Source organism: Ochlerotatus camptorhynchus, unplaced genomic scaffold, assembly GCF_037179485.1.
Source record: "Ochlerotatus camptorhynchus isolate MF236.1 unplaced genomic scaffold, CSIRO-AGI_Acam_v1.1 ptg000284l, whole genome shotgun sequence".
NCBI classification, from domain to species: Eukaryota; Metazoa; Arthropoda; class Insecta; order Diptera; family Culicidae; genus Ochlerotatus; species Ochlerotatus camptorhynchus.
The window spans coordinates 7,415,545-7,441,200 of NW_027040773.1; the positions used below are offsets into that span (position 1 = coordinate 7,415,545).

At 36.8% G+C, this 25,656-nt stretch overlaps 1 protein-coding gene across 10 annotated transcripts in view; it reads right to left on the bottom strand.

Moving 5' to 3' along the window:
- The window catches only part of Lar (tyrosine-protein phosphatase Lar), a 571,867-nt gene that overhangs the window by 67,397 nt on the left and 478,814 nt on the right, over positions 1-25,656 (bottom strand). For 8 of the 10 annotated variants that reach the window (XM_065228155.1, XM_065228154.1, XM_065228160.1 and 5 more), the window contains one exon: positions 19,034-19,330. The exons of the other annotated variants lie outside the window; for them this stretch is intronic. In XM_065228155.1, coding sequence (XP_065084227.1) covers positions 19,034-19,330 — 297 coding nt within the window. The remainder of the gene's footprint in view (positions 1-19,033; positions 19,331-25,656) is intronic. 10 annotated transcript variants of the gene reach the window in all.

Consider the following 25,656-nt stretch of genomic DNA (forward strand, 5'->3'; position numbering starts at 1 on the left):
GAAGGTAAAATTGAAACCCTTTTATTGCGTCAATTCTTTTGAGATGATGCCAGAAAATTGCACCACAAAGGTGCCTGAAGGGACAAACTTCAATGAATTTTTTTGGTTAAAAAATTGCACCACATTGGTGAAACAAAAAATTTCTGGTGTAATTTTTTTTTTTTTTTTCAAGTTTGTTCATGGAGTAAATTGGGTAAATTTAAGGTTAAAAAAATTCACCTTCGTGGTAGTAAATCGAAGAAAAAGCTTTTATTGAATATTTCTGGTTCTGGTTCTAAAATTGAGTCACGCTAAAAATTTGGAGGTGCACATTTAACTGAAAATTTCTGGTGGAAAGTTCGCAACACTGTGGTGAATGTAAAAGCAAGGTTTATTAATTTTTCTGGTGCATAATTTGCATCGTTCTGATGAATGCAAGCTTCATTGGAAAATTTGCACCATTCTGCATGGAGAGGCAAAGTCTGAAAATTGCACCAAAAAGGTGCATGGTGAAACAAACTTCACTGACAATGGAGGAGCATGCTCTATTGAAAATTTCTAGTGCGAAATTTGCATCGCTTTGATAAATGAAATGAACAGAATATTTCTGGTGGAAAACTTGCACTAGTCTGATAAATGAAGGCACAAACTTTATTTAAAATTTCTGGTGGACAGATGGGCAAGCTTTTTGGAAAATTTTTGGTCTTAAATTTGCTGAATAGAGAAACAAATTTTAATAATAATTTCTGGTGTAAAATTTGCACCATTCTGATGACTGGAGGGAAGCTGCTTTACTGAAAATTTATGATGAAAAATATGAAAATAGGGGCAAGCTTTATTTGAAAATCTCTGCTGAAAAATGGAAAAAGGAAATCGGCACCAATCAGAAGATTGAAGAAGCAATTTTATTTGAACATTAACGGTGGAAAATTTGCACCGTTCTGGTCAATTCAAGTTTTCTGGTGTTAAATTTTCTGGGGGCAAGTTTGTATTGAAAATTTCTGGTGTATGATTTACAACATTTTGCTGCATGGAGGGGCAAGCTGAATTGAAAATTCCTGATCTAAAAATGGCACAGTTCTGGTGAATGGAGAGACAAGTTTTATTGAACATTTCTGGTAGAAAAATTACAACGTTTTGATGAATGGACAGACAAATTAAACTTGATTTCCAAGAAGAACGTTAAGGGTATTGAATTCTGAGGACAGTTATAAAAGAAAATATTTGTGGGAATGATTTCACGAAAATTCTGCGAATAATTTCTAGTGAATTCTGCAGAATACCGAGAGAATCAAATTTTGAATGAAATTTCAAAGGGATGTTGAGGAAAATTTCAAGGGAATTCCGAGGATAATTTCAAGCTAATTCTGCGAAGAATTTCTGTAGAATACAGAGGAAATTCTTCTGAAACTTTAGGGGAATTCCAGTTCCAAAGTGTTTTGAGAAAAAAAAAGTTCTAAAATATTTCGAGAAGAACCTCAAAGATATTGAATTCTTAGGACAGTTCCAAAATATTTCTGGAAGAATTCCAAGAAAATTCTATAATTTCTAGTGCATCCTGCGGATAGTTCCAAGCTGATTTCGAAAAGAATACTGAGAAAATAACATTTTGAGTGAAATTCCACAGGGATTTTAAACAAAATTTCAAGCGAATTTCGAGGATAATTTCTAGCTCATCCCGGGATAAAATTCGGAAACTCTAAAGGAATTTGAGTTCCAAGGTGTTCTGAGAAAAAATCATGAAGAGATCTAAGCATAATTCCAGTGGACCTCTGAGAAGAATATCAAAAGAGCTCTTAGGAGAGTTCTAAGAAAATCTGCGAAGAACCTCAAGGATATTGACTTCTGAAACATTTCGGTTAAAGCCCTACTAATGCAGCCATTTGACGAACTGATCATCATCGACATTGTCGATGGGATTAAATTGTCAATTCCATTGGTTGTCTGAAAGCAGTTTCCATTGAAGAAGATGATCCACCACCGGAGTAAAAAATAAATAAAATTAGCTAAATTGAACAGTAGGAAAAGCGTGGTGGGTGGACATCACCATCTCCCCCGCACTTTGGAGTACTCCCCATCCCCACATTGAATGCACCATAGAAAAAAACAATTTCCCCTCCTTCACAAGATTCCTGTGCACGCTAGTGCTAACGGTATCCCAACTACCATAAAATTCTACACGTTAATGCTACGTGAAAAATCACGTAGATCTCAATACGTATATTTTTTTGTGAGTTTACCTGACGCAAGTAAAATTTAGTTATCAGTATTTGATGTTCATAAGGAACACATTTCATATCCACTTTTTTATCCCATAACATTTACGTGAAAATCACATAAGTTGAAGGCACTCTTTTGACAGCTTGATCTTCACGTACATGCTACGTACATGTATGACAAAATAAGAAACATGGCCACTCTGCAGTACATACGGCAAGAGGTGTTAGCTGATTTACAGATTTTGAACGATAAAAGTTATTTTATTGTATGAATAATATGGTATAATTTGTATTATTTGTTTTACAGAGTGTGGAATTGAATTTTTCGAGTTACAGGACATAACTACGGACCAAATTCCAAAGTTCTTCCAACCTTCCAACTAAACAAATTTGACGAACACGACGAACACGCCACCTCAGCCAGCAACATAATCAGAAGGAAAACAGTGTTCCCGCGAGTCCACGAGAACTTACTCCAAACTTATAGATTATTCCAGCAATGAAACTTCCGGTGAAACCTTCCACTCCATCAGCTGTCCCCAAAACAATTAAGTTGAAACTCCACCGGCATCACCTGCCCCAGCATCAGCGTTTCACCGCCTTCGCCGTGATCATCCTGCGTTCGAAAATCTCTCTCAAGGATCCGGGCGAGTTGCTGTTCATGTTCATGGAACTGTTCCATCTTCCGAAGCGGCCAGAAATAGGCAGAATGCCAAATCACAAAATAATGTTATCCAAGGTGAAAAAAAGGTTCATCGCTATTGCAACACCAGTTAATGTGTTAGTTTAATGAATGCAATAAATAATAATGAGATAATTAACGCAAGTATTGAGGTATTTACTTTACATAAATCAATGAAATTCTATAGAAAAGTAAGTACAATTCATCCAAAATTAATATATTCTTCATTTGGTTTTAATTTAAATTATATCATGATTACATTTAAAATCTACTGAAATATGTCGTTGTTAATACTGAAATTTCACTTAGCTTGTACGTGAAACTCCAATATTAAAATTGAGAATGGAAGCTTTCTTCACTACACGGAAGTCACGTAAGTATTACGTGAAAAGTGCGATGGAAAAAATCCACATATGTTTTCACGTAGCATTAACGTGTAGAATTTTATTAGAGAGTGTAAGGTTGCCATCCACTGCTCACGTAGTCTTCCTTTACCTTCCTTTAGCATCCTTTCGACAAGCAATTGCGTCTTCCTAGGAGCATGAGTGGTGATCTTACGGTGATTCCAGTATATCTCTGGAACCATGTGTTGAGCCTGCTTGAATCTATACTAGAAGATATTTCTGGAACCTTCTAAAAACTTCACCCCATTTCAAAAGCCACATGCGAAAAGGGCACACAAGTCTTCTGTGAAGAAACCCCTGTAGTCCCTTCCCTTGTTACCCGACAACATCACATATGATGGGACCGCGATAGTCAAGGCACAGACAAACAGACGTAACTCTTCATTGTGTATCTTCGTTTACGCATTTAACGGTTGATTTGAATATTATCAGTTTCGCGAACTATTCGCCGCAGCGCTGGCATCGGAAAACTTTGACGTTTCTATACATTCTATAGAACTTTCATGCAATATTGTTTGCGAGTTAGGGAGCAAGCTTGTTTTACACGAGAAGCCTGAGAGATGTCGTTACTGAGGTCCTACACACAAAATCACGGCCTCCCTGTTCGGTAATTTTTTACTGGGTTTTTGAACAGCTGAAAAAGTCAGTAAACTTAAAAAAATTGTAAAAAATTGTATAAAAGTGATTTTTTCTTGAAATTTATACAGACTGTGTTCTTATTACATTTATTTGATGATAAAAATAAAATATGTTAAAATTGTTCGTTGCATTACGTGTGACCGTTATTTTCAGTTTACTGACTTTTTCAGCTGTTTGAAAACCCAGTAAAAAATTACTGACCCCAGTAAAATAATCTCTGTGTGTATGTTTTGAGATACTATGTTTTCAAGAAAAACTTTTTCAAAGAGTTACGTCTGTTTGTCTGTGGTCAAGGTATGCGAAACAGCGCACGGCGATGGCGCCCTGAGAGAACGCATTGAGATGTTTCAATGAAACAGTCGCATGTGATTGAATACATGCGTTGCATTGAGAGAGCAATGCGATGAGACAAAAAAAATGAAACGCTCGAATTTGTTGAGAGCGTGTAGCTTGTCGCGCGCATCGTTCTGGTCTCTCTTTTGTACAATTAATGTAGCACACCATGGATTTGAGAGTCATGTGACGCTCCATCTTACAGCTCGCTGTCGCATTTGTGTACGCGTGAGATTTCCGGAAGCCTGCTTCCGAAACAGAAGTTTGATGTTGCCAGGATGTTCCCAAGAAATATAAATTTGTTTTTGCGGATATGTTTGCCAGTAAGCTGTGGTCAGAAGACTCCAAATTTCATCAAAACCAACAATATGAACGGACAGTTATACATCAACGAATGCATAAAAAACATGTATTACCGTTCAGTGGTCCCATCGAGGCACCGTAAAGTTTTGGCCAGATTTAGTGAGTTGCCACTACAGTAAGAATGCGCAATAATAACGTTTTATTCTAAACCAAACATAAACATCATATTTAGCAGGAATAATTTTTGATTTGTGTCAAGCCAAATATTTGTTATATCTCAACTCAATAACAACCAAAATATAATAATTTCATACGTTTTTTAGTATTTTTTTGTTATTTTTCGTCTCATGCTTACAACTTTAAAAACTAATAATTAAATTTCAACAATTGTGATGCTTCCTGACTCTGTAATTTTTGGGAATAGCAGTTTGCAACCAGTTCCTTCTTGGAAAACGACGCTGGCGAGGCCATCAGGGTCAACCAAGGAATCAAAAATATCTCCAAATGACAAAATGACAAGCGATCAACGAACCGAATAATAACGCTATGTCAGAAGTGGAAAGCAATAATGATATAATCTTCTTCGTTCTTTTTCATGATAAGCAGTCCGTGCGACACAACTCACTCGGGGCGGTAGAAGGAAACGAGCAAATTGTTGGCAAGCTGCTTCACGAAGTAAACCCGAAGATGATACACGTGTGTTAATGAGAATTTTTTTGTTATGTCTTTTCTCGATTCATATCAAGCTTTGTCCTCATCCGTGTATATTTCAACAAAGCAGGCAAGCAATATATCATTATACCGTTTTGTCTGTATCGTTGGTTGCTTTATGTGTTTGGATTCGCTGCCGTTAACGGAGAGCGCTGCAGGTCGATGATTACCGACTTCTAGTCTAGTCTACACATACACAGCCAGTACTTGAAAGAATCCTGGAAAAACGAATGTAGTGGAGATGACTAGAACCGAACTATGGACTTTGAGATCACGTGTCCTGAGTCTGCGACACTAGTTTATCATTGCTTTGCAGGTCGATGATTACCGACTTCTTCGGGCCTAAAGTGGACGATATGGATGTGCACGATATGTGGTTCAAACAGTACGGTGCAACGTGCCATACAGCGCACGAAACCCTGCTAGACTTTTTTCTTGTGGGGTTATGTTAAGTCGCAGGTCTATGCCAATAAGCCGCAAACCACCGATGCCCTCAAAGCCAACATTATTCAAGCCATCAACAAGATTCAGCCCGATAGGCCTTTCAATCGACACATAAACTTTAAAATTGAAATTAAAGGAACTTTAAAAATCCCCACTTATTCCAGGTTTTCACACGTAAAACCGTCCTGAAGATTCCAGGATTTCCACTCTGAATGTTATCTCTGGTAAGTTTTTTTTTCTCGTAATTGTACTGAGAGAAGCCTTATATAATTTTCAACTAGTCATTGCTTGAAAAAAAAATTTAACACTGAAGGTAAATAATTGCTCTAGTGATACTCCGGGGAACATTAATGATTTATTGATAAAGAGATTGTTGATTTTGAACTTGGACTTTCCACTGAACGTCGTAATGCTCACTAAAAGATTTCAATTAGCAAATTTTTAAACATCGCATCAAACCCAATGCCTGCCGCATTGATTGCATTAGGTGTTCTTTCGGGAAATTAATTAGCCATCAACTCCCAAGCGATTCGTAATTGAATTCAACTGGAAGTAAATGTCCATAATAAAACTGCTGGAATTTTCTAATGATCCGCATCAATTATATCGACACGAAAGCTTACAAGCTAGCAACCGACTGCCATTAATTTCTTCACCAAATTTCCCCCTATATCCGGAAACCCTAATTAAAGTACATACTGAAACGTAAAAAGCAGCAAAACTTGAACAGATCATCCAGAGTGGACGTCGCCGTTGGCCGTCCGGGGGGCTTAATCCATTAAATCCATCCTCATTAAAAGCGATTCCGTGCGGCATTTGGCCGTGGATTTAGTTGGTCATTGTCGTCATTTTCAGCCGTCAACCAATGTTACTGCCAAGGGATTTGCCTGCACTCTTACAATTTCCAGCAGGTATGGTTGAGTAGGGCATTGTTACTAGCCGAATTGTTTCCTGACTTGATCTTAAGTGGTGACAAAAAATGGCTTAGAAAACGAGCAAAATTTTTAATGCCGCATAGCATTGTAGTGAATATTTGAATAAGATTGTTTTGTGGAAACACCCAGAAGCTTGTTCGTATTTGTATCGATCTCAGCTCTGTATAGAATGTAAAAAAACAATTTAAACCAGTTCAAGGAATTTCAGCAACAATTAACAAATTTACCCCCTCGAGAGCGGACAAGATGCGTAACGAATGAAATTTGTGTCCGACAAAACGGTGCCACTGGTGGTGCTTGCTTAGAAACGTAAGCTCTTTCCAAAGGCAAAACCCAGTCTGTCGGCAGTCAAGCCTCATCATCACAGGTAACACAATGAATTTGGAATTTTTATTGTCAGTCCTTTTCGGCACAAAGTCATTTGTTTTAAGAGTGAGCAGGCTCTTGATTCATTGTCCCCGTCCACCCCAGCTGTAATTCCGCTAACCGTTTCCATAGTTCCCATTTTTGGACTCTTCGGATGATCCACGAAGGGCTTCACTAGGAGAGATTAGGCACCGGAAATAATGGCATTATACACCTATAGTTTCAAACGGGGAACAAAAGTCCCCAGCCCCGAACCCGCCAGCAGCCAGCGGGGTGGAGAATCTGGTAATGAGAATCTTAATTTTATTTTGCGCTACGCTTGCCAGGAAAATTTGTTCGAGGAAGGGGTGGTGGCAAATAAAAGCCGGTGGATCTGTTTTCCACCGGGGACTGCTGGGGGGAAGCCGTACGGACTACAAAATGGTCTGAAATCTCACGATGAAGAATGCCATTTCGTTGACGCGGAACTAATTTCGGAATGTGAGATTTGATTAAAACTGAGAAACGAGAAATTGAATTCGCTTTCGCTACGAATGCCGGGCAAATGAGTTGAAAAGCAAGCTCTAGATTAGGATGATGGATGGTCGAGTGGAAGGTGTTTGCCGCTGCTGGGGATACTCTCCCGGATGGGAATGGCTTTTCATTAGGCTGTTTCAAGCATTATTGTTTGCCGGGCTGTTGTTACTGCCGGCTGGTGGGACGCTGGCTAGCGTTATTTTTTCCCCCCGCTCGAACTCGTTTCAAGTTTTATGATGCTTGATTAAAAATATTACGAGTGACTGGATGGTTGCTTGGCCCGATGAATGCTTTTCTTGATTGAAGGAACTAGGAACGATGAATACGTGATCATTATGCTGAGTATTTGACAAATTGGCTCATTTTGCTTGCAAAATTAAGAAGCGGTGAATATTAGATGTTTTCCAAGGCTAAGACGAAGGATTAAAAGAAGCATGTGACTTTGCTCTGTTAAAAATGTTTCATACCTATAACAATCAATATTTTATGTAGATTTTATAAAATTTGTAGGAGACATTTTATCAACAACTCAATCAGACTTAGGGTGAACATTTAGTAGCCAGTGAATGTGATGAAAGAACATGATTGATAGTTCCGTTAGAGTACGGTCATTACCTTTGTTGTAAGAAACATATACAGAGGATCAAAGAAATCCGCCCTTACATTGTCATGCCATTTGTTTGCGCGTATTTAGATACGGGTGACAAATTTAACCTGGATCAAACCACTGGAGCCTGTACAAGCTGCTGTTAACCAGATTTGCCTTAAGAATATCAATCTTCATGAAACACATATTACCCTTCAGTTCATGCTCGAGCAGAAAACATCAATTTCAGGTCTGGGTTTCAACGTCCGTTTGACTGCTGAATCTCGGTACTCCGATTCTCTCTGCGGAACCGCATGCTTATTTCAAACAAGTTCAATAACTCATGGTACATGGACACTTGAGGATCATAGAAAAACAAGCTTCAGAAATGCTTCACAGAATAATCAGGGAAACAGCCTGCCTCCGATATCGAACATGAGTCACAATGCTCGGATTAGCTTTCCGTCCTAGTACCTCTTTGAGATGCGGCTGACTGAAACAACATCTTTGCAAACTGAAAAATAAATCAAGATCAAATATGTCGACAGGTAGGGGCCTTCCTTAACTCAGCCGGTAAAGGCGCAACTACAAAGCAATACCATGCTTGAGGTGGCTCGATTCGATTCCCGGTCCGGTCTAGAGATTTTTTGGGTTGAAAAATTTGTCGGTGAGTATGATTGTAGTTGCTTCGCAATTATACTAATGCAAACATCGAAAGCTCTCAATTAATAACTGTGGAAGTTCATCTAGAACATTAAGTTTTTAGAGCACGTAATAAACTAATGTGCAATAAGCTTGAAATTCGAAGGAAAAGAAGAAGAAAAAGATGTCGACAGGTAGACCAATGATGAAGATTAGATCAGAGCAGAGTTCGTTCAGTCCGCATCGTGCTCTCTTACCGTGCGGATCTATTTGCTTTTTACTGAAGGAAGTGTTACTGCTACCTAAGCTACAACACATTTAAACAGCACTTTTCAGTGCTTAATAAGCCTGTAAATTTTCTACCTTGTTTGACTCTTATTTATTCCTCTTCGATCGTTGTTTGGAACCTACTCAAGGTAATCCTTCTTGGATATCGATTTGGAAAATTCCTCTTCGGTCCTTCAGATTTTTATAGTAATTTGCTTGGTAGTCGATTTTGATAAAAAAAAATTACTGCCGCCATGGCACCTAAGCGCAAAAGAAAAGGGAAAACTCTTGACCCCCCTTCTGATGAAATTAATTTGAGCGATCAATTTGATTTACTCACGGCTGATGATAATGATCCATCATCCAGGAAAAAATCTTGTAAACTTTCCCGGCTTAATGTCAAGAAGGAAAAGATTCGCTCTATTGTGATAACCACTTCCGATTGCCATGCTCTTCGCACGGAACTTTTGAACTTCGTGAAATTCAAGTATTCACTGCAAATTGGCCGTCGGGGTGAATACCGTGTATTGGCTAAAACATTGGACGGATTCAAATGTCTTCTCAAGTATCTTACTGAGAAGCAGCATAAAACTGAACGTGTGTTCAAGGTTGTCATGAAAGGATTGCCCAGTGGTGAATGCCTGGATCAGATCAAAGATGAACTGGCAAAATTACTTGGAGTTGGGCCAGTCCAAGTAATCAAAATGAAAATGAAATCCCGTGCTGGCTATTCACGCAACAGGATTTCCAATGATTTTTATTTAGTTCACTTCAAGTCATGTGAACTAAACAACCTTAAGGCCTTAGAAAAAGCTAGCCTTATGCTCTATGTCCGAGTGAAGTGGGAACACTTCAGGAAGACTGGAGGAAATTTCCAAAATCTCACCCACTGCCGTAAGTGCCAGGGATGGGATCACGGAACTAAAAGTTGCTACATGCCAGCTAATGGCATGAATTGTGGTGATTCGTCTCACACAAAGGACGACTGTCCTGTGTAGGAAGATCCTGAGAAATTTAAATGTTCAAATTGTGGTAAGAACCACAAATTCAATTTTTGGGCATGTAAGACTCGCAAAGCGATCCTACAATCTCGTTCTAAGCGATAGGTAGGAAACGCTCCACGTTTCCGAACAGGTACAAATTCCTCTGCTGTTAACAACGGTCAGTGAGGAACAAGTTTTACATTTGTATCCGTAGGTACAAATTGGTCCCCTACTTCAAATTCTTCATCTAAACCAGCTCCCCTTGCTGATAACAATGTTCAGCGAGTGAATGATACTATTGCAGTTGGCACTATTGCACTATGGCATTTTTACAGAAATTATTAATTGACATGATTACTGATATGCTTGAAACTAACTCCATGTTTGATGCTATTAAAAAATAGTGGGACATGGCTATTTGCGACGAAATTATTGAGTGTAGCATTTTGATGTCTTCTAGAATGTTTCTTCAATTTTTAAGTAGTTTAATTGAGTAGCTAAGATTTTTGATTAAGGGGGGTATATACTAAGATAACAAAAAATAACTATTTTATTTCTTGCTGAAATTGATGATCATGTATGAAACATTGTAGATGAAGTCATTTTGAGAAACTTTGTTTAAAGACGCCAATTTTCTATCTCTCAAGTGGACGAAGTTATAAGGTAAAAATCGAGTAGAAACGCTAGTACCCCCTTAAAACCATTTTTTACCATAATATTTTACTTTGAATTTTTAAATTTGTTCAATGCCCAAAAAAGTTGTAAGTGCTTTAAAACTGCGCATTTTTGTTAAGAGAAGAAAATCGCTAACTCTGCATGTAAAGGATTTACATTCGTATTTATAATTTTTCTACACTAACTTTAAAGGGGTGTATCTTGCAGGTTAACAGGTATTAGCAGCTTAGCTCAAAATAATTTCGTTCAGCAACTTATACCCTACTGTTACATGTACAATTCATAGGAAGATCCTAGGGGATGCCTAATGCATTTTATAATAAAGTACCTCAATGTTATGTTATGTTTTGTTGTTTTCATGACCATTTTTCCAAGTATTACATTAAAGTTTGTTGTAGCTTCGACAAAGTTGTTTGGTATAGTATTTTCAATCTAAGTCCGAGTTTTGATGAAATTTGAGCAATATCAGGATTTTTGGCGAGCAAATTAATAGGATCGTTTCGTTTCCCATACAAAACTTAAAATTCGCCTACAAATCGAGATTATAACAAAATTTGTTCAAATTTCGCCCTGCTTTTGGGAACCCACTCTAATGTAAACACCTAGAAAAATGGTCATGAAAACAGAAAAACGTAACAAAACAGTGAGATACTTTATTAGAAAATTCATTAGGCATCCCCTTGGATCCGCCTTTGAGTTGGAGGCGAACCAGCCTCAGGCTGAAAGCCTCCTAAATAAAGATAAATCAATCAATCAATCCACCTATGAATTGTATATGTAACAGTAGAGTAGTAAATGCCGAACAAAATAAAGTTGAGATTATCTGCTAATACCTGCTAACCTGCAAGATACACCCCCTTACAGATAGCGTTAAAACATTAAAAAGAAGAACTTCAATCCTTAAAACAAAGAGATAGCGATTGGTTTTTGGCATGAAAAATGTGCAGTTTTAGAGCACTTACAACTTTGTCGAATATTCAAAAAAATTAAAAATTCTAACTTAAAAGTAATGGTAAAAAACGGGTTTTAAGGGAGTACTACCCAAGTAACAATTTAAGCTGGACAGTAAGAACAGAAGCTGATTATTGGTTGATTTTAGGTGCACAAAGCTCATTAACAGCAGGCTGAATATACAGTTGATTAGTAGTGTGTGAAGCTAATTGTATACCCATAATTCAACCTCAATAAGTTAGCTGATCTAAAGATTGAACAAGCCTTATTTTAGCTTAACACTACTCCAAAAATCAGCAATGCACTACAAATATTTTGATAGCCTGATTTGTTAAATGTAGTCAGTGTCACTCGTTGCATTTCCGGCATTTAAGTTCTTCTAAATTCACTGCCTACCTTTCTAATTCCAAGCAGTTGCAGCAGTAGAGACAAGGTAGAGGAGCTTTTTAGGAATAGCTTCAGGTAGAAGTGGGCTACAACGACGTCGGAAGCATTGTGTTAACTGCACTTGAAAATTAGAGGAATGGTTTACTGTCACCAGTTGTTGTTTACAATTCTGCATTGCTATATAATACACTTCCGGTTTTTTTTTTTTTTTTTCTTTGGTTTATTTTTTCCGTCGATCTTGTTTCCCGTGCTGAGCACCAATGCTACCGACGTGCCAGGAAGGCAGCTCCCACACCCTGGACCCTACCTATCGACCCATCAACTCATGAACCGGGGACCAACGGCTTTACTTCCCATCCGAAGGAAGGCGTGATCAGAGATGTTATGCCTCAGAACATCCCGGCGGCGCCGACTGGGATTGAACCCAGGCCTGCTGGGGTGAGAGGTAATCACGCTTACCACTACACCACCGGCGCCGTTACTCTTCCGGTTGCTGTTATTCAATTTAAATTTGACGTGTTTCATGTTAATGATCATACCTTTTGCCACACATATGTTTAAATGGTCCAGTAGGTATGATTCATGCCTGTGAATCAGCAACTGCCGGTTCGAATCCCGAAATGCACAAGTAATTTTTAGACTTATAATAACAATATAATTATGTAAAGCCAATTAGTTAGTCAGCACCTTGTTGTTGCAGTCCCATAAAAATATATGAAGCGGTCTTCAATTTTTTGTTCTAAATAAAACTATAAGGCTGAACAAGGGTTGGAAAAGACTGTTATTAAATGCCTTAAAAAGCTTATAATTTATATAACTGTTAAGTTTTTGGCTGATTAAAATCACCATATTTAGATGTTTAAGAGCTGAACAAAGGTTAACGTGGTCTATGTACAACAATTATTCAAACTAAGGCTGAATTAAAATCGATTGAACAACACTTGTTCAGCAGCAAATTGTTACCTGGGTACCGTTTGTATTCCATTTTCACTCTATATCTTCGTCCACTTGAGAGATGGAAAATCGACATCTTACACAAAGTTTTATAAAATGTCTTCATCTACATAGTTTCCATCGGTGATCATCAATTTTAACAAGACATAAAAAAGTAATTTTTTATCTTAGTGTGTCAAAAAAATTTACCAAAAGTATTTAAAAAGTGAAGAAACATTCTAGAAGACATCAAAATGCTACACTCAATAGTTTCGTCGAAAATGGCCATGTCTCTCTTTTTTCTCCACTGTGGCGGCAGTAACATTTGCAAACAATATTGTCATGACTTTGAAATTCAGTAATGGATTTTAAATCATTAAATATTTTGAATTGGAATGCTCGATCTTTTAAAGATAATGAAGACGAGCTATTTAACTTTTTGAGAGTGCATTTGCAGTTATAACTGACCATAACGTTAAAAGGAACGCAAATTATTTCATTTATAGAAATGATCGTTGTGGACCATGTGGTGGCGTTGCCATAATTGTTCAAAGACGAATCAAACATCAAATTCTTTCTTCATTAGAAACCAAAGTTTTTGAAACTTTGGGAGTCTCTGTCCAAACAAAATTTGGACAACTTACGTTTATAGCTGCCTATTTGCAATTCCAATACGTAGGCCAGCAAAAGAATTTTCTCAAGAGTGCCTATATGAAACTTACCCGTCATAGGTCTAAAATCCTCATGATTGCACGGCAACAAATAGTTTTAATATCGCATCAAAGTGCATGCACTTTAATCGTGTCGAAAATATGGTGCAATTTTACTTACCAAAAAGGACAAAATTATCATTAATACAATGCAGGAACTGAAATTACACTGCTTTTACTGCATTTGTTTTTTTTATGGCAATGTAATTTTTCATGAGATTTTCGACATGATTGAAGTGCATCCTCTTGGATGTAATATTAAAATTTATTTTTTGCTGTGTGGTCAGTTTAATGCAAAACACCGCTCATGGAATAATGCTCAAAGCAATTCCAATGGTAATATTCTGTTTGATGATTGTTCTGCAGGTTATTACACTGTTCAATATCCTGCGGAGATGAACCAGCCTGCGGCTGAAAATCTCCTAAATAGAAATAATAATAATATTCAATATCCAAACCGCCCAACATGCTTTTCTCCTCTAAGAAATCCCTCAACTATTGATTTGGTCTTAACTGATTCATATCAACTTTGTAGCCAATTGGATACCCATGCTGACTTTGGTTTTGATCAACTTCCAGAAACTTTTGACATCCCAAGAAATAATTTCTATTCCCAACAGCTCTACTTTCAATAACCATAGAGCTTTTTGGGAGCAATATCGAACATTTATGGAATATAACTTCGATCCAAACATTCCTTTGCAAACCAAAGATGAAATTAATTATGCTCTTGAATCAATGACTACTTCAATATAGTAGTTGAAGCAAGAGCTGCCTCAGTACCAAAATGCGAGGTTCAATTCGATTCAATTATAATATACGATGATCTTCACCTTTTCACCCGTCTGAAAAATGTCCATAGGAGGCAATATCAAAGAGCACGCGATCCTGCCATAAATGTTATTTGGCGGGATTTGAAAAAAAAACGATTCTCTGCCCTGAGGAACAAAGCTTTTGAAAATAACGTTACGAAATAAGACCCGAGTTCCAAACCCTTTTGGAAACTCACAATGTTTTTGAAAAAAAACCTCAAAAGCCTATTCCAGCTTATAAAGAAGGTGGTAAAATTTTGATCAAAAATTCAGAAAATGCTCAGAAATTTGATAAGCAATTCTAAAATTCCCATAATTTCAGTTTGGGTCTTACTAGTCCTATTGAGAATCAGGTTGCTCGGGATTATCTGAATATTTTCTCTAGGGAAAATATTTTTGATGATTCCTGGGGGACTGATTTGGACGAAGTAAGATCAATAACTAAAAAGTTCCAAAATATGAAAGTTCCAGGGGATGATGATGGAATTTTTTATATCCTCATCAAAAAACTCCCAAAGGGTTCCTCGTCTTTCTTGGTAAAATTATTTAACAGATGTTTTCATTTTGGCATACTTTTCTAATCAATGGAAAAATCCAGCTGAACCCAGGTAACAAATTGATGCTTAAGAAGTGTTCTTTCAACGATTTTAATTCAGGTTTAGTTTGAATAATTGTTGTACGTAGACCGATTTAACCTTTGTTCAGCTTTTAACCATCTAAATCTGGTGATTTTAATCAGCCCAAAGCTTAACAGCAATCTAAATTATAAGCTTTTAAGGCATTAACCAACAGTCTTTTCCAACCCTTGTTCTGCCTTCATTCTTTATTAAAAAAATATATATATAATGGAAGACCGCTTCTCATATTTTATATTTTTTTTATGAGACTGCTTTAGAAAACACTAACTGACTAATTGGATTTACATATTTAAATTGTTATTATATGTCTAAAAATTACATTTACATTTCGGGATTCGAACCGGCAGTCGCTGATTCACAGTCGTCAACTTTACCCACTCGACCACATAAGCATATTTGAGGCAGAAGGTATGCTCATTAACATGAAGCACGTCAAAATTAAGTTGAATAATAGCAACCGCAAGAGTATTATACAGCAATGCAGAATTGTAAACAAAACATTGTGACAGTAAAACATTCCTCTCATTTCAAGTGCAGTAAACACAATGTGGACATAAGTGCACGATGTATTTCGATGTTTTAGTGCTATAATTGAATTCTATTTTTGAAATGCGGTATGAAAATTAAGTGCAATATAAAGTGGTGAACAGACAAAACACAGGAATACTAATGTCAATACTTTCGACGTCGTCACAGTCCACTTCTAGGTGGAGCTATTCTTAGAAAGCTCTTCTTCCTTGTCTCTACTGCTGGTGCTGTATGGGATTAGAAAGGTAGGCAGTGAATTTTGAATAACTAAAATGTCGGAAATGCAAGAAGTGAGACTGACGACATTTAACAATATTTTACAATAAATTCATATTATTCTATCAGGCTATCAGAATATTTGTAGCGCATTGCTGGTTTGTGGAGTAGTATTAAGCTTAAATAAGTCTTGTTCAGTCTTTATATCAGCTAACTTACTGAGGTTGAATTACGGGGATACAGTTCGCTTCATGCACTACTAATCAACTGTATATTCAGCCTGGTGTTAATCAGCTTCGTACACCTTAAATCAACCAATAATCAACTTTTGTTCTTACAATTCAGCTTGAATTGTTACTTGAGAAGCAACTAGCTTTCGTCCAATAAGTTTGATTTCTTCAATAAGTAAACTTTTTGAAAAAATAATTTTGAATAGAATGATGCTTCACATCAAAACGAACTCGGTTTTTGCAGATGAGCAGTTTGGATTTCAGAGTAACCAATTTAATTCGTTCAAACAAATCTAAAAGCTACTCAACTGGAGTTGCTCTACTAGACATAGAAAAAGCATTCGACAGTGTTTGGCATGAAGGTTTGATTGCTAAATTGAAAAAGTTTAATTTTCCACTTTATATTATGAAATTATTTCAAAATAATTTAATTAACAGAACTCTGCAGGCAAATTAACAAATTTTGAAACCTGTCAGAGCAGGAGTTCCGCAGGGTAGCATTCTTGGGCCTATATTGTATAACATTTTCACTTCGGACCTCCCTGATTTGCCTCAGAGTTGCCACAACTCTTTGTTCGCTGATGACACAGGCATTTCCGCTAAAGGAAGAAGTCTTCGTGTTATTTGCAGCAGACTGCAGAAAAGTTTAGATATTTTCTCTTCTTATTTACAAAAATGGAAGATTTCTTCCAACGCTTCCAAAACTCAACTTGTAATATTTCCACATGAGCCTAGAGCTTCGTTTTTGAAACCTAGTAGTAGTCACATAGTCACTATGAACGGAGTTCCAATTTCCTGATCAAACCAAGTGAAATATCTTGGATTAATACTTGACCAAAAATTAACTTTTTAAGATCACATTGAGGACATTCAAGCCAAATGTAACAAATATATAAAATGTTTGTATCCTCTTATAAACAGGAAATCCAAACTTTGCCTGACGAATAAACTTCTAATATTTAAACAAGTTTTTAGACCGGCCATGCTTTAAGCTGTGCCAATATGGTCTAGTTGTTGCACGACCAGGAAAAACACTTCAAAGGATTCAAAACAAAGTTCTGAAGATGATTTTGAAGTTGCCTCCCTGGTACAGTACTACCGAGGTACATAGAATTTTGAATGTTGAGACTTTAGAACAAATGCCCAACAAAATAATTGATAATTTCAGGCAAAAATCGTTGCAATCCTCAATTGCAACGATTAATTCCCTTTATACTTAGGTTAGATTTAGTGTTAGTTTTTAGTTTTAAGATGTAAATTGTTATACTGACATCCAGGTATAGGAAACCTGTTTAAAATACTGAATTGCCAATGCAGGAACAATGTAAAAACACTTAGATAAATATCATAACAATTAAGGCTGGAACAAATAAAGAGTTAAAAAAAAAGGCAGAGTAAGAACTACATCCACCGTTATTAGAATTCGTTCAATATAAATTCAGGATAAAATCAGCCGGTCATCTTCCGATTATTTTCGAATCCCGATTAATTCCCAATTTTCCCGGTTTAATGACCATCCTACGATTGGTCAAGGAAAAATTTCAGTAGGCACAAATTCTCCGTTCGGCGTAGATTAAACCGTAGTAGCCAAGGATGACTGCTCTCAACCAGGTCTATTCAGAAAGTGAAATGTACAGACTTGAGTAAATTGAAATTCATGGAAAATGGCGATTACACATGAAAACTTTATTTTGCAGCAAAGCAGTATGTTTTTGTGATGTCGAAAAAAAAATCATCGCTAACTAGAACCATTCTCATGGTAATGAGAGTACATTCAAAACAATAGTCAATTCCGGGCACATGAATCATTTCCCACGACATCTGGGTACGTTATACATTTTTTTTCCTATCAAACTTACTTTCCATTGGATGAGCTCGCCGTGTACGTGTGGAGAAGCAACGTTTTTTGTTTTAGTGTCATATTTTAACGAAAAAAAAAGAATATATATGCACACATAGGACATCAAAAAATATTCGTCCTGGGCATGGTTCCGCGGGATCCGCGAGTAGTAACGGTTCGGTCGGTGCGACGTAAATGTTCCCATTCAATACAAAAAAAAAAAAAAACTATTTCGGAACCGAACGAAAAATGCACCACACTTAATTATGATGCGGCTCTCTCTCTTTCTCGCTGTCGCTTGTTTTGCCTTTTGTGCGAAACAAATGCCAAATTTGTAAAACCGTGACTACTCGCCTCCGCTCGCGGCCATGCGGTTTCGGTTCGACTGCCAAACAGATGGAGAAACCCGACGATGGACGATGGCACTCGGTGGTAAAAGTTCCGATTCGACGCTGTGGTGGTTCCGTTGTGGAATAACCTAGTTGTTACTGTTTTTGGTTTTTAACAAAACAAAAAAAAATTAAATACATTCCGGAATGTTATTACACTGCACGAACAATATTGCTGCTATCGGCACCCGGGGAGTTTCTTGTATGTGGTGGGAAATTAAATATGCAAAAATCTACACAAAAAGTTTCCTGTTGTCACGGCGGAAAAGAATGTTGATGACACAAAAAGGTACAAATTAAGCACATAGCACAAAAAATGGATCCTATTTTGGGCAGCTATTCAAAATGCAAAATTCGGTTAGATCCTCGCTGCGTTTGTGGGTATGACTTATTTATTAAAAATAAAAATAGTTCGTAGCAAAAATGGTTAGCAAAAATAGTTTGTTTGATTAAAAACCTTCAAAATACAAAAATCGGTTAGTAATCTGTAATTATGGAAACAAACTGAGTTTGGTTAGTTGGTGGCTTGGTTGTTTTATTGTTAGTGTGATCCATCTGGTGGTGGAGTTGAGATTAGTTAGTTTGGAGTTGGTGTCTTCGGTTGTGGTGTCCGATGGTGATTGGTGGGGTGTTGACTGTATTAGTAGTGTCAGTGTACCGAAACTAAAGGTTCCAATAGAGAGAGAGGGATAAAGGTAATCAGTGCAATACGTACCGTCTTCGTGGGTTCTAACAGTGACCGGGTAGGACCGGGGCCCGTCGCCCACGGTGGTCCCGGCGAGTACCCAGACCTTGTACTCGGTCCAGCGTTTCAGCTCGTCCAGCACGATGCTGGTGGAGTTGAGGGTGGTCACGGTTGCGTCAGTATCGGAGCGGTTGTCCTCGACGAAAAACACTTTATAGTACACTATGGCACCGTTCGAGCGCTCCACTGGCGGGGGCAGCCAGGAAACGTTGATCGTCGTCGGACTGGTGGCTTCAACTGTTATATTACGTGGTGGTGCACCAGGTACTACGATTTTTCAATGTGGGTCGAATTATTTTCGGTGGATTTTCGATTGTGATTTTGATTATTACAATATGATGATAGAAATTCAAAACGCAAAATCACACAAGGGATGAAATGAAAATGAAAAGAAAAGAAACAAAACACAACAAAATTAGAATGGGGAACTAAAGCGCTAAAATGGGTATCTGAGAAGCCAAAATTAGATAAGTTTATAAACAATAGCGGCTTAAGGTAAATACACATTGAACTGTACAACTGGTGGTGGTTTCAAATCAATGCCAGAAACTTCTACGTGGTATTACATTTAACAACTGTTGTGTTTCAATTAATAATACTCATCATTCCAATACAGTAAAATTTCGCTCGTTGGGCTATGTTTAGGTGGGCTACGTTTTAGTTGGGCTCCCGTTAGTTGGGCTGTAGCCCCCCTCAATCGAAGTCAAACGTCATTTTTGACAGTGCTATTTCTTGTTCGAGGGGCTCATGTATGAAAAATTTGGATACTTTCTAAAGGATTGTGATGATAATAAACAATCGGTGTATCCCTCAATCAATTTTCAGCTTGACAGCTCAGCCCAACTAACGAAAGTCTTTCACTAAGTGGGCTACATGTTTAGCCTAACCAGCGAAAGTTGACTGTACTTGACCACATCTTTTCCCGGATGACACGTTTAACATTTTCCAATCAACAACGCTAGATTGCAGTCGGGTCTCTTCCGATGGGAGATCGTGCACTTGCACAAATTGTACGCAGTACTGTCATAGTAAATTAAGAGCTGGTTACTCAATGATTTTTCATATGTGCGCCCGACCATCATGCGCTTCCTTTAAGGAGTGACTAAAATTTAAATTTGAGAATTTATACAATTTAGTTCCCTCTAGCTGATCTAGGCTAAGCTTGTTTGCAAGCAGCTCACCATAAAACTTAAAAATACTAATCTAATCACTACGATGTTTTATGTCCGACGTTTAGGTCTTTGGGCATGGACTTTCGCAGGGGGCATACAGTTATGCCGTCTTTCGTTCAGTTCAAAAAGTTTTACGACCTTAATCTAAAACTAGCGCTGATGAAGATCTCATTCCCTCGATCAAAACGTTGACGATGATGAAACTGTGATCAACCGAAATAAAATTACAAATTCTTCTATATTTTTCAAGTTTTCGGTGATTCCCGGAAGTTAATGGAACTGTTCTAAAGATCTCTAGGGTTCCCTGAATTTCATAATAGTTTTTAAAAGTTCCCGCAAATTTTCTGAAGTTCATTGAACAGTTTTGGAATTGTTGGCTGAAGCTAATGGGAATTCCTTTAAAATCTATATCATACACAGTTCGAAAAAGTAGTGTAAATCTATGTTCAATATGATGCACATAAATGGAGCGTCACATATGATATAAGTTTACATTATATATCATGTAAAGTTCTGAGACATTTCATGCAAAGTAGCAAATATTGTATACAAAAGCCCATCTTTGTTAACAGCATTGTTTACAATTTGCTCGGTTGCGTGAAATGAAATACAAGTTTACATCACAATTAAAATTTAGAACTTTTACCTGTGCACCCTGACCTTTTCTGGACTTGCTTGGAGTTTTAGTTGTATTGCAACAACCCGAAATCCTAACATCAATCCTTATTGGGATTTAATCGTAATGGTTATATACAGTATTTCAGTATAATTTCAATTACAACAAGAATTTAATCGCTTAACTAAACACACAGTTAACATAGGTCAGTTAACCAAATATTCAGCAACGATTATATTTCAAAACAACATGATAAAACTTCCTAACGCATATGATAAAGTCGAATAACAGTATGTTCGACTGAATAAGTTTATTAACAGTACAAAATAGGGACTTAACAAAGGTCTTTCAGATCAGTAGGAGTTAGGACCATAATAGGAAGATCCAGTTAAAATTTAGAAAATAGAGATTAATTAGCAGCGCATATTTATCCTTGAGAAGGATCTCTTCGATATTATTCTCAAGCTGGTTAAGTAGGGGAATTTACGTATTCTCGGCAACCTAAGCAGCGACCATCTTTCTATAGCCTTTTTCTCTCAGGAAAGCACACATATGCAGTACTGGTTTGTTTACAATCTTTTGCTGTCAGCTGCTCTAACAATTTCAGTCGAAATAATTGTCAAAAACTGTTTTGAAACGCTTTTACAAAGCTCCAAACTTCTCTAGTGAGAGCGACTATTGTGGGCAACACCTTTTTATTCGGCGACCTTTCTATTTGAGCTGCGTGTTAAACAGCTGTGGCAACTTGAAATCAGCAGCATTTTGTAGTGCGTGTGTTTCATTTCAATAAAACCCTGCTTGATTGCTTTTTTTAGTATTAAAATATAATCAAATTGAAGTTGAAAGTCTAAAGAATCGTTTAAATGCATTCAGGGAAGTGTTTACGTGAGAAAATCTAATGAAATTAGCGATTCAATTTGAGTTGCCGAAAATAGTCTGTCATGCCGAAGTCGTCATTTTCCCTATGAGGGAAAGGCCTTAAATTCCAACATTAATCCGAATGGGAAATTAACCAGTAATAGACCGCCATAGGGTAGAAGAAAATACACTCTCGACAACAGCAGCAGTGAAAAAGTCGCCGATTTCAGGGTCAGTTGTTTTCAAACAGTTGCTACCGCGTCGTCAGCGAAGTGCGCTGGCTTGGTGTGCGGTGCTTCGCGAAAGCTCAAAGTAAACAAAACATCGTACAGGACCGTTCCTACCACGGGGAGCATCCGTTCATGTGAAAAGTAGACACCATGAAGAAAGTCTATATGCTTTCTTAATCCATCTGTATCGTTTTATACATACTGGCGGCTAACTAAGTAGCCAATTCATGCATAAAAGGTTTCGAAGTTTGAAGAATCGGTGCAGTTGTTCTGATGAGTTGCTTTATTCGAGGTTAGCCAGGTGCGGACGAACACAACCTTAGCATAAATTATCATTTAGGGAGCAATTTTCTTATTATAAACTTAGACTTTTACAGTTGGAAGAAACGTCCGCTCGAGTGAAACGTGGAAACGCTATGTTTGGGCGCTTCACAATTTTGAAGTTTCCTAAATTTACAAGAAATTTCTCTTACTTCCCAACCATTTTTCTGTCATTCATGGAACATCTTTGAAGACTTTAATGCTGAAATTCTCGGAATATTTTATAAATTCTCGACTTGAAAATTTCTGCAGTTAACTCACTGAAAATAATGGAACAACAGCTCTCTGCGCTTCCCAGAAATGCATGGAAGTTTTCATACCTACCAACAAATTTGTGAATCTCATGGTGCAGCCCTGAATTTATATTATTTTTCACGGAAATAAATCCGATTCCATTTTCATGAAATGAAAAAAACATGCCATCCCATGAAATGGTAACAATAATTCATGATTTCGTCTTGGAAATTCATGATTTCATAATGCAGTGGAATCAAGACCGCTACAAGCGTTACACGTATTTGGCAAACCGTGTTCATAAACCACATTGTATATGTATCTCTTATACGCCTTTTGTCATACAAGTACTGATAGTCTAGTAGTCAAAGTATGGGTTTAGTAATATCAAGGTTCTTGGTTCGAATCCAGTCTGATGCTTTATTTTATTTATTTATAAAAAGTTAAACCCATAAATTTAGCTCATGATTTCAACTCGGATGATTCATGATGTTGAGAATGTTTGCTGCGTTACGCAAAAGTTGCTCATGATATGATGAATATTATTCATGGTGTATTTTCATAACATGAAAATACGCTGTGTTCATGAAATCATGAGTTTTTTTTTTTCCATTTCGGAGATAGGATTTTTTTTCCCGTGTATCATGTACCTTAGACCTTAGTATCCTCTCTCAAAAACTACAAATCTTAAAATTTCTCCAAAAGTCTGAATGCATGATCTTATGATCTCTGAACTTCTCTGGAGATCTTGAAAGATAGCTATTTTGAAAGTTTCTACTTTAAGTTTTGCAGACTTCTCAGATGGTTTCTTGACATCTCTGAAGTTTTCTGGGTACTCCTGAAGTCCTAGAACTTCTTAAAAAGTTTCTTCAGTTTCCTTGAAGGAAGTTTGATATGACCATATGTCCATTGTTTCAATTTTGCTTAAATGTATTTTTTTAATTATTTAAATCCACATATGGGCACTGATCGAATCAACATTTTTCTTAGATGTTTGCAGATCAATTTTACTCATATCAGCGATCAGTAATAGGAGGGCGTTCAACAATTCGGTGAATCATTTTGGTGCACAGCTTTTATAAATGAAGCACATGGTGACCGATATATCTTTGCCCGGTTAGTTTTGATTAAAAAAAGAAAACAAATTGGCTTTTAGGCGTTGGTTACTCATGTATTCATGCCGTTGACGATTATGGCATTATTTCGCTCAATCTTCAAAATCAAAACAGATAATAGGAAAGTGCACGATTTGATTCTTACATCAATATCTTTACCCTTCATCCTTCTTGTTCATCACTTTTCCGTAAACAAACCACCCGAATCTGACAAATACTTTAGATTCAAAGTGTTTTTATGTTATACTTCATACGCGAAGTTTACGATTTTCAGAGTTGGTTGGAAAGCTATCTAACATGAAGCTTTAGTGTGATAATTTATTAGCTAGAGAATGGCCTTAGAAGAGGGTAGGTGGATAGTTCCATTAGAGTACGGCAGTATGAAAATTGAATAGAGGATGAAAATGAGCTGAGGGCCATTAATGCGACAGTACAAAGTCAAACGCACACCTTTTTCCTAACCCGTACGATGTACGCGGAGATTTGAAGTATGTCTTCAAATCTGCAGGCCAAAAGTGTGCGCCCGCCATTGCTCATTACTGTCTGTGGCTGTGAAATAGTTCTAGTGACTTTTCATCACTACCTAAAGCCCCAAGTTGTCGAAAGCATTTCCAGACTGGTCTCAAACATTGATTTCGGAGTATAAATTACATGGAAAACGTGTTAGCAAAAAGTTTTTATATGACAACCTTTTCAATTTTTGAGACTCCATAATTCCATCCATTTCAAAACTTGACATTTTTCATGACCTTTTATAAAAAAGAAAAGAAAAAAACAACAATCAAATAAAGACATTCTGGTTTTTAGGTTTTTACATTGTTTTTTTTTTTCACTTGAAATTACTAAAAATATTTTTCCCAGAGCAAAATTATTTTTCTGTACAAGTTTGCCTCAGACGTCATTTCGATCAGAAATGCCGTTTCGTTCTTACATTTTTGAAAAATTTCAAAGACGCCATTTGGAAAATTTCACAAGATCCAAAATGACTAAATTTTAGCAAAAATGTGAATCATTGCCCAATTATGCAAATTTTCATGCAAATCGGAGAAGAACGAGTGTATCCGATTCATAATTTCCATCGCAGTTAAGCGCCGAAAACAAATGTTTATTAAAAAAAAAACACAAGATCTGCGTGAAAAATTCATAATTCACTTGAACGTACTTGCCCTAATCGCCCATTTTCATCCTATTATGCAGAAATATATCTATGATTTCAATACGTTTGGTATGATACCTTAGTTCAAAAGCTACTACACAAAGCCTTTAAGAGCGTGAAGTATGAATATTAACACTAATTGTTTTCAAAAATAAAAGAAGCATTTCAAGCGAATAAATATTTTCATTTAATTTTTGCCTACATTCGTATGACGAAGTCATCTAATGACGTTTATATGTGTTTGTACAAAATTGAAACCATTGGGCCGAATTAGGGATCAAGAAACAGTGTTGTATTTTTAACAAAATAAACACAATTTGTGACTCTTTATGCTCTGTGTTAGAGCTTTATGGCGTTGTGGTACAGCTTTTGAACTACAGTACCATACCAAGCATATAATTGATTAGTTAACGAAATCAGAGATACATTTGATGTTTTCTGTTCGGTAGGGTGAAGTGCTTACCCTACATATGGCAAGGTACATTTAGAAATAGAATCTGAAGTAAAAACATTCCATTTTGTGTAAACATCTATTTGAAAAAGAGAATTTATGTGCGGTTTGTTGGCCGAAAATTAGATCTAAGCCCTAATGTATTTGTTACTCTGTTACCCACAAAATTATATGATAGGTAAATGTTGGCATCAAAAGCCGCAACTGGGCAGATTATATTAGGATAATTGGATTCTGTTTTTTTTTTATAAAGTTGAAAAAAATAAAACAATAAATCTTAACAGTATACCTTAAATAATGCGTAGTTCCTTCTGGCATTAATTTTATTTATTATATGTATAAAGCCACTCTCAATTGTGCAATTTTTTAAAGATTTCGGTTGCCATAGAAAGATGTCTCGGAGCATTTTTTTTTTTTCAAAGCTTCCTTGAATTACTCAA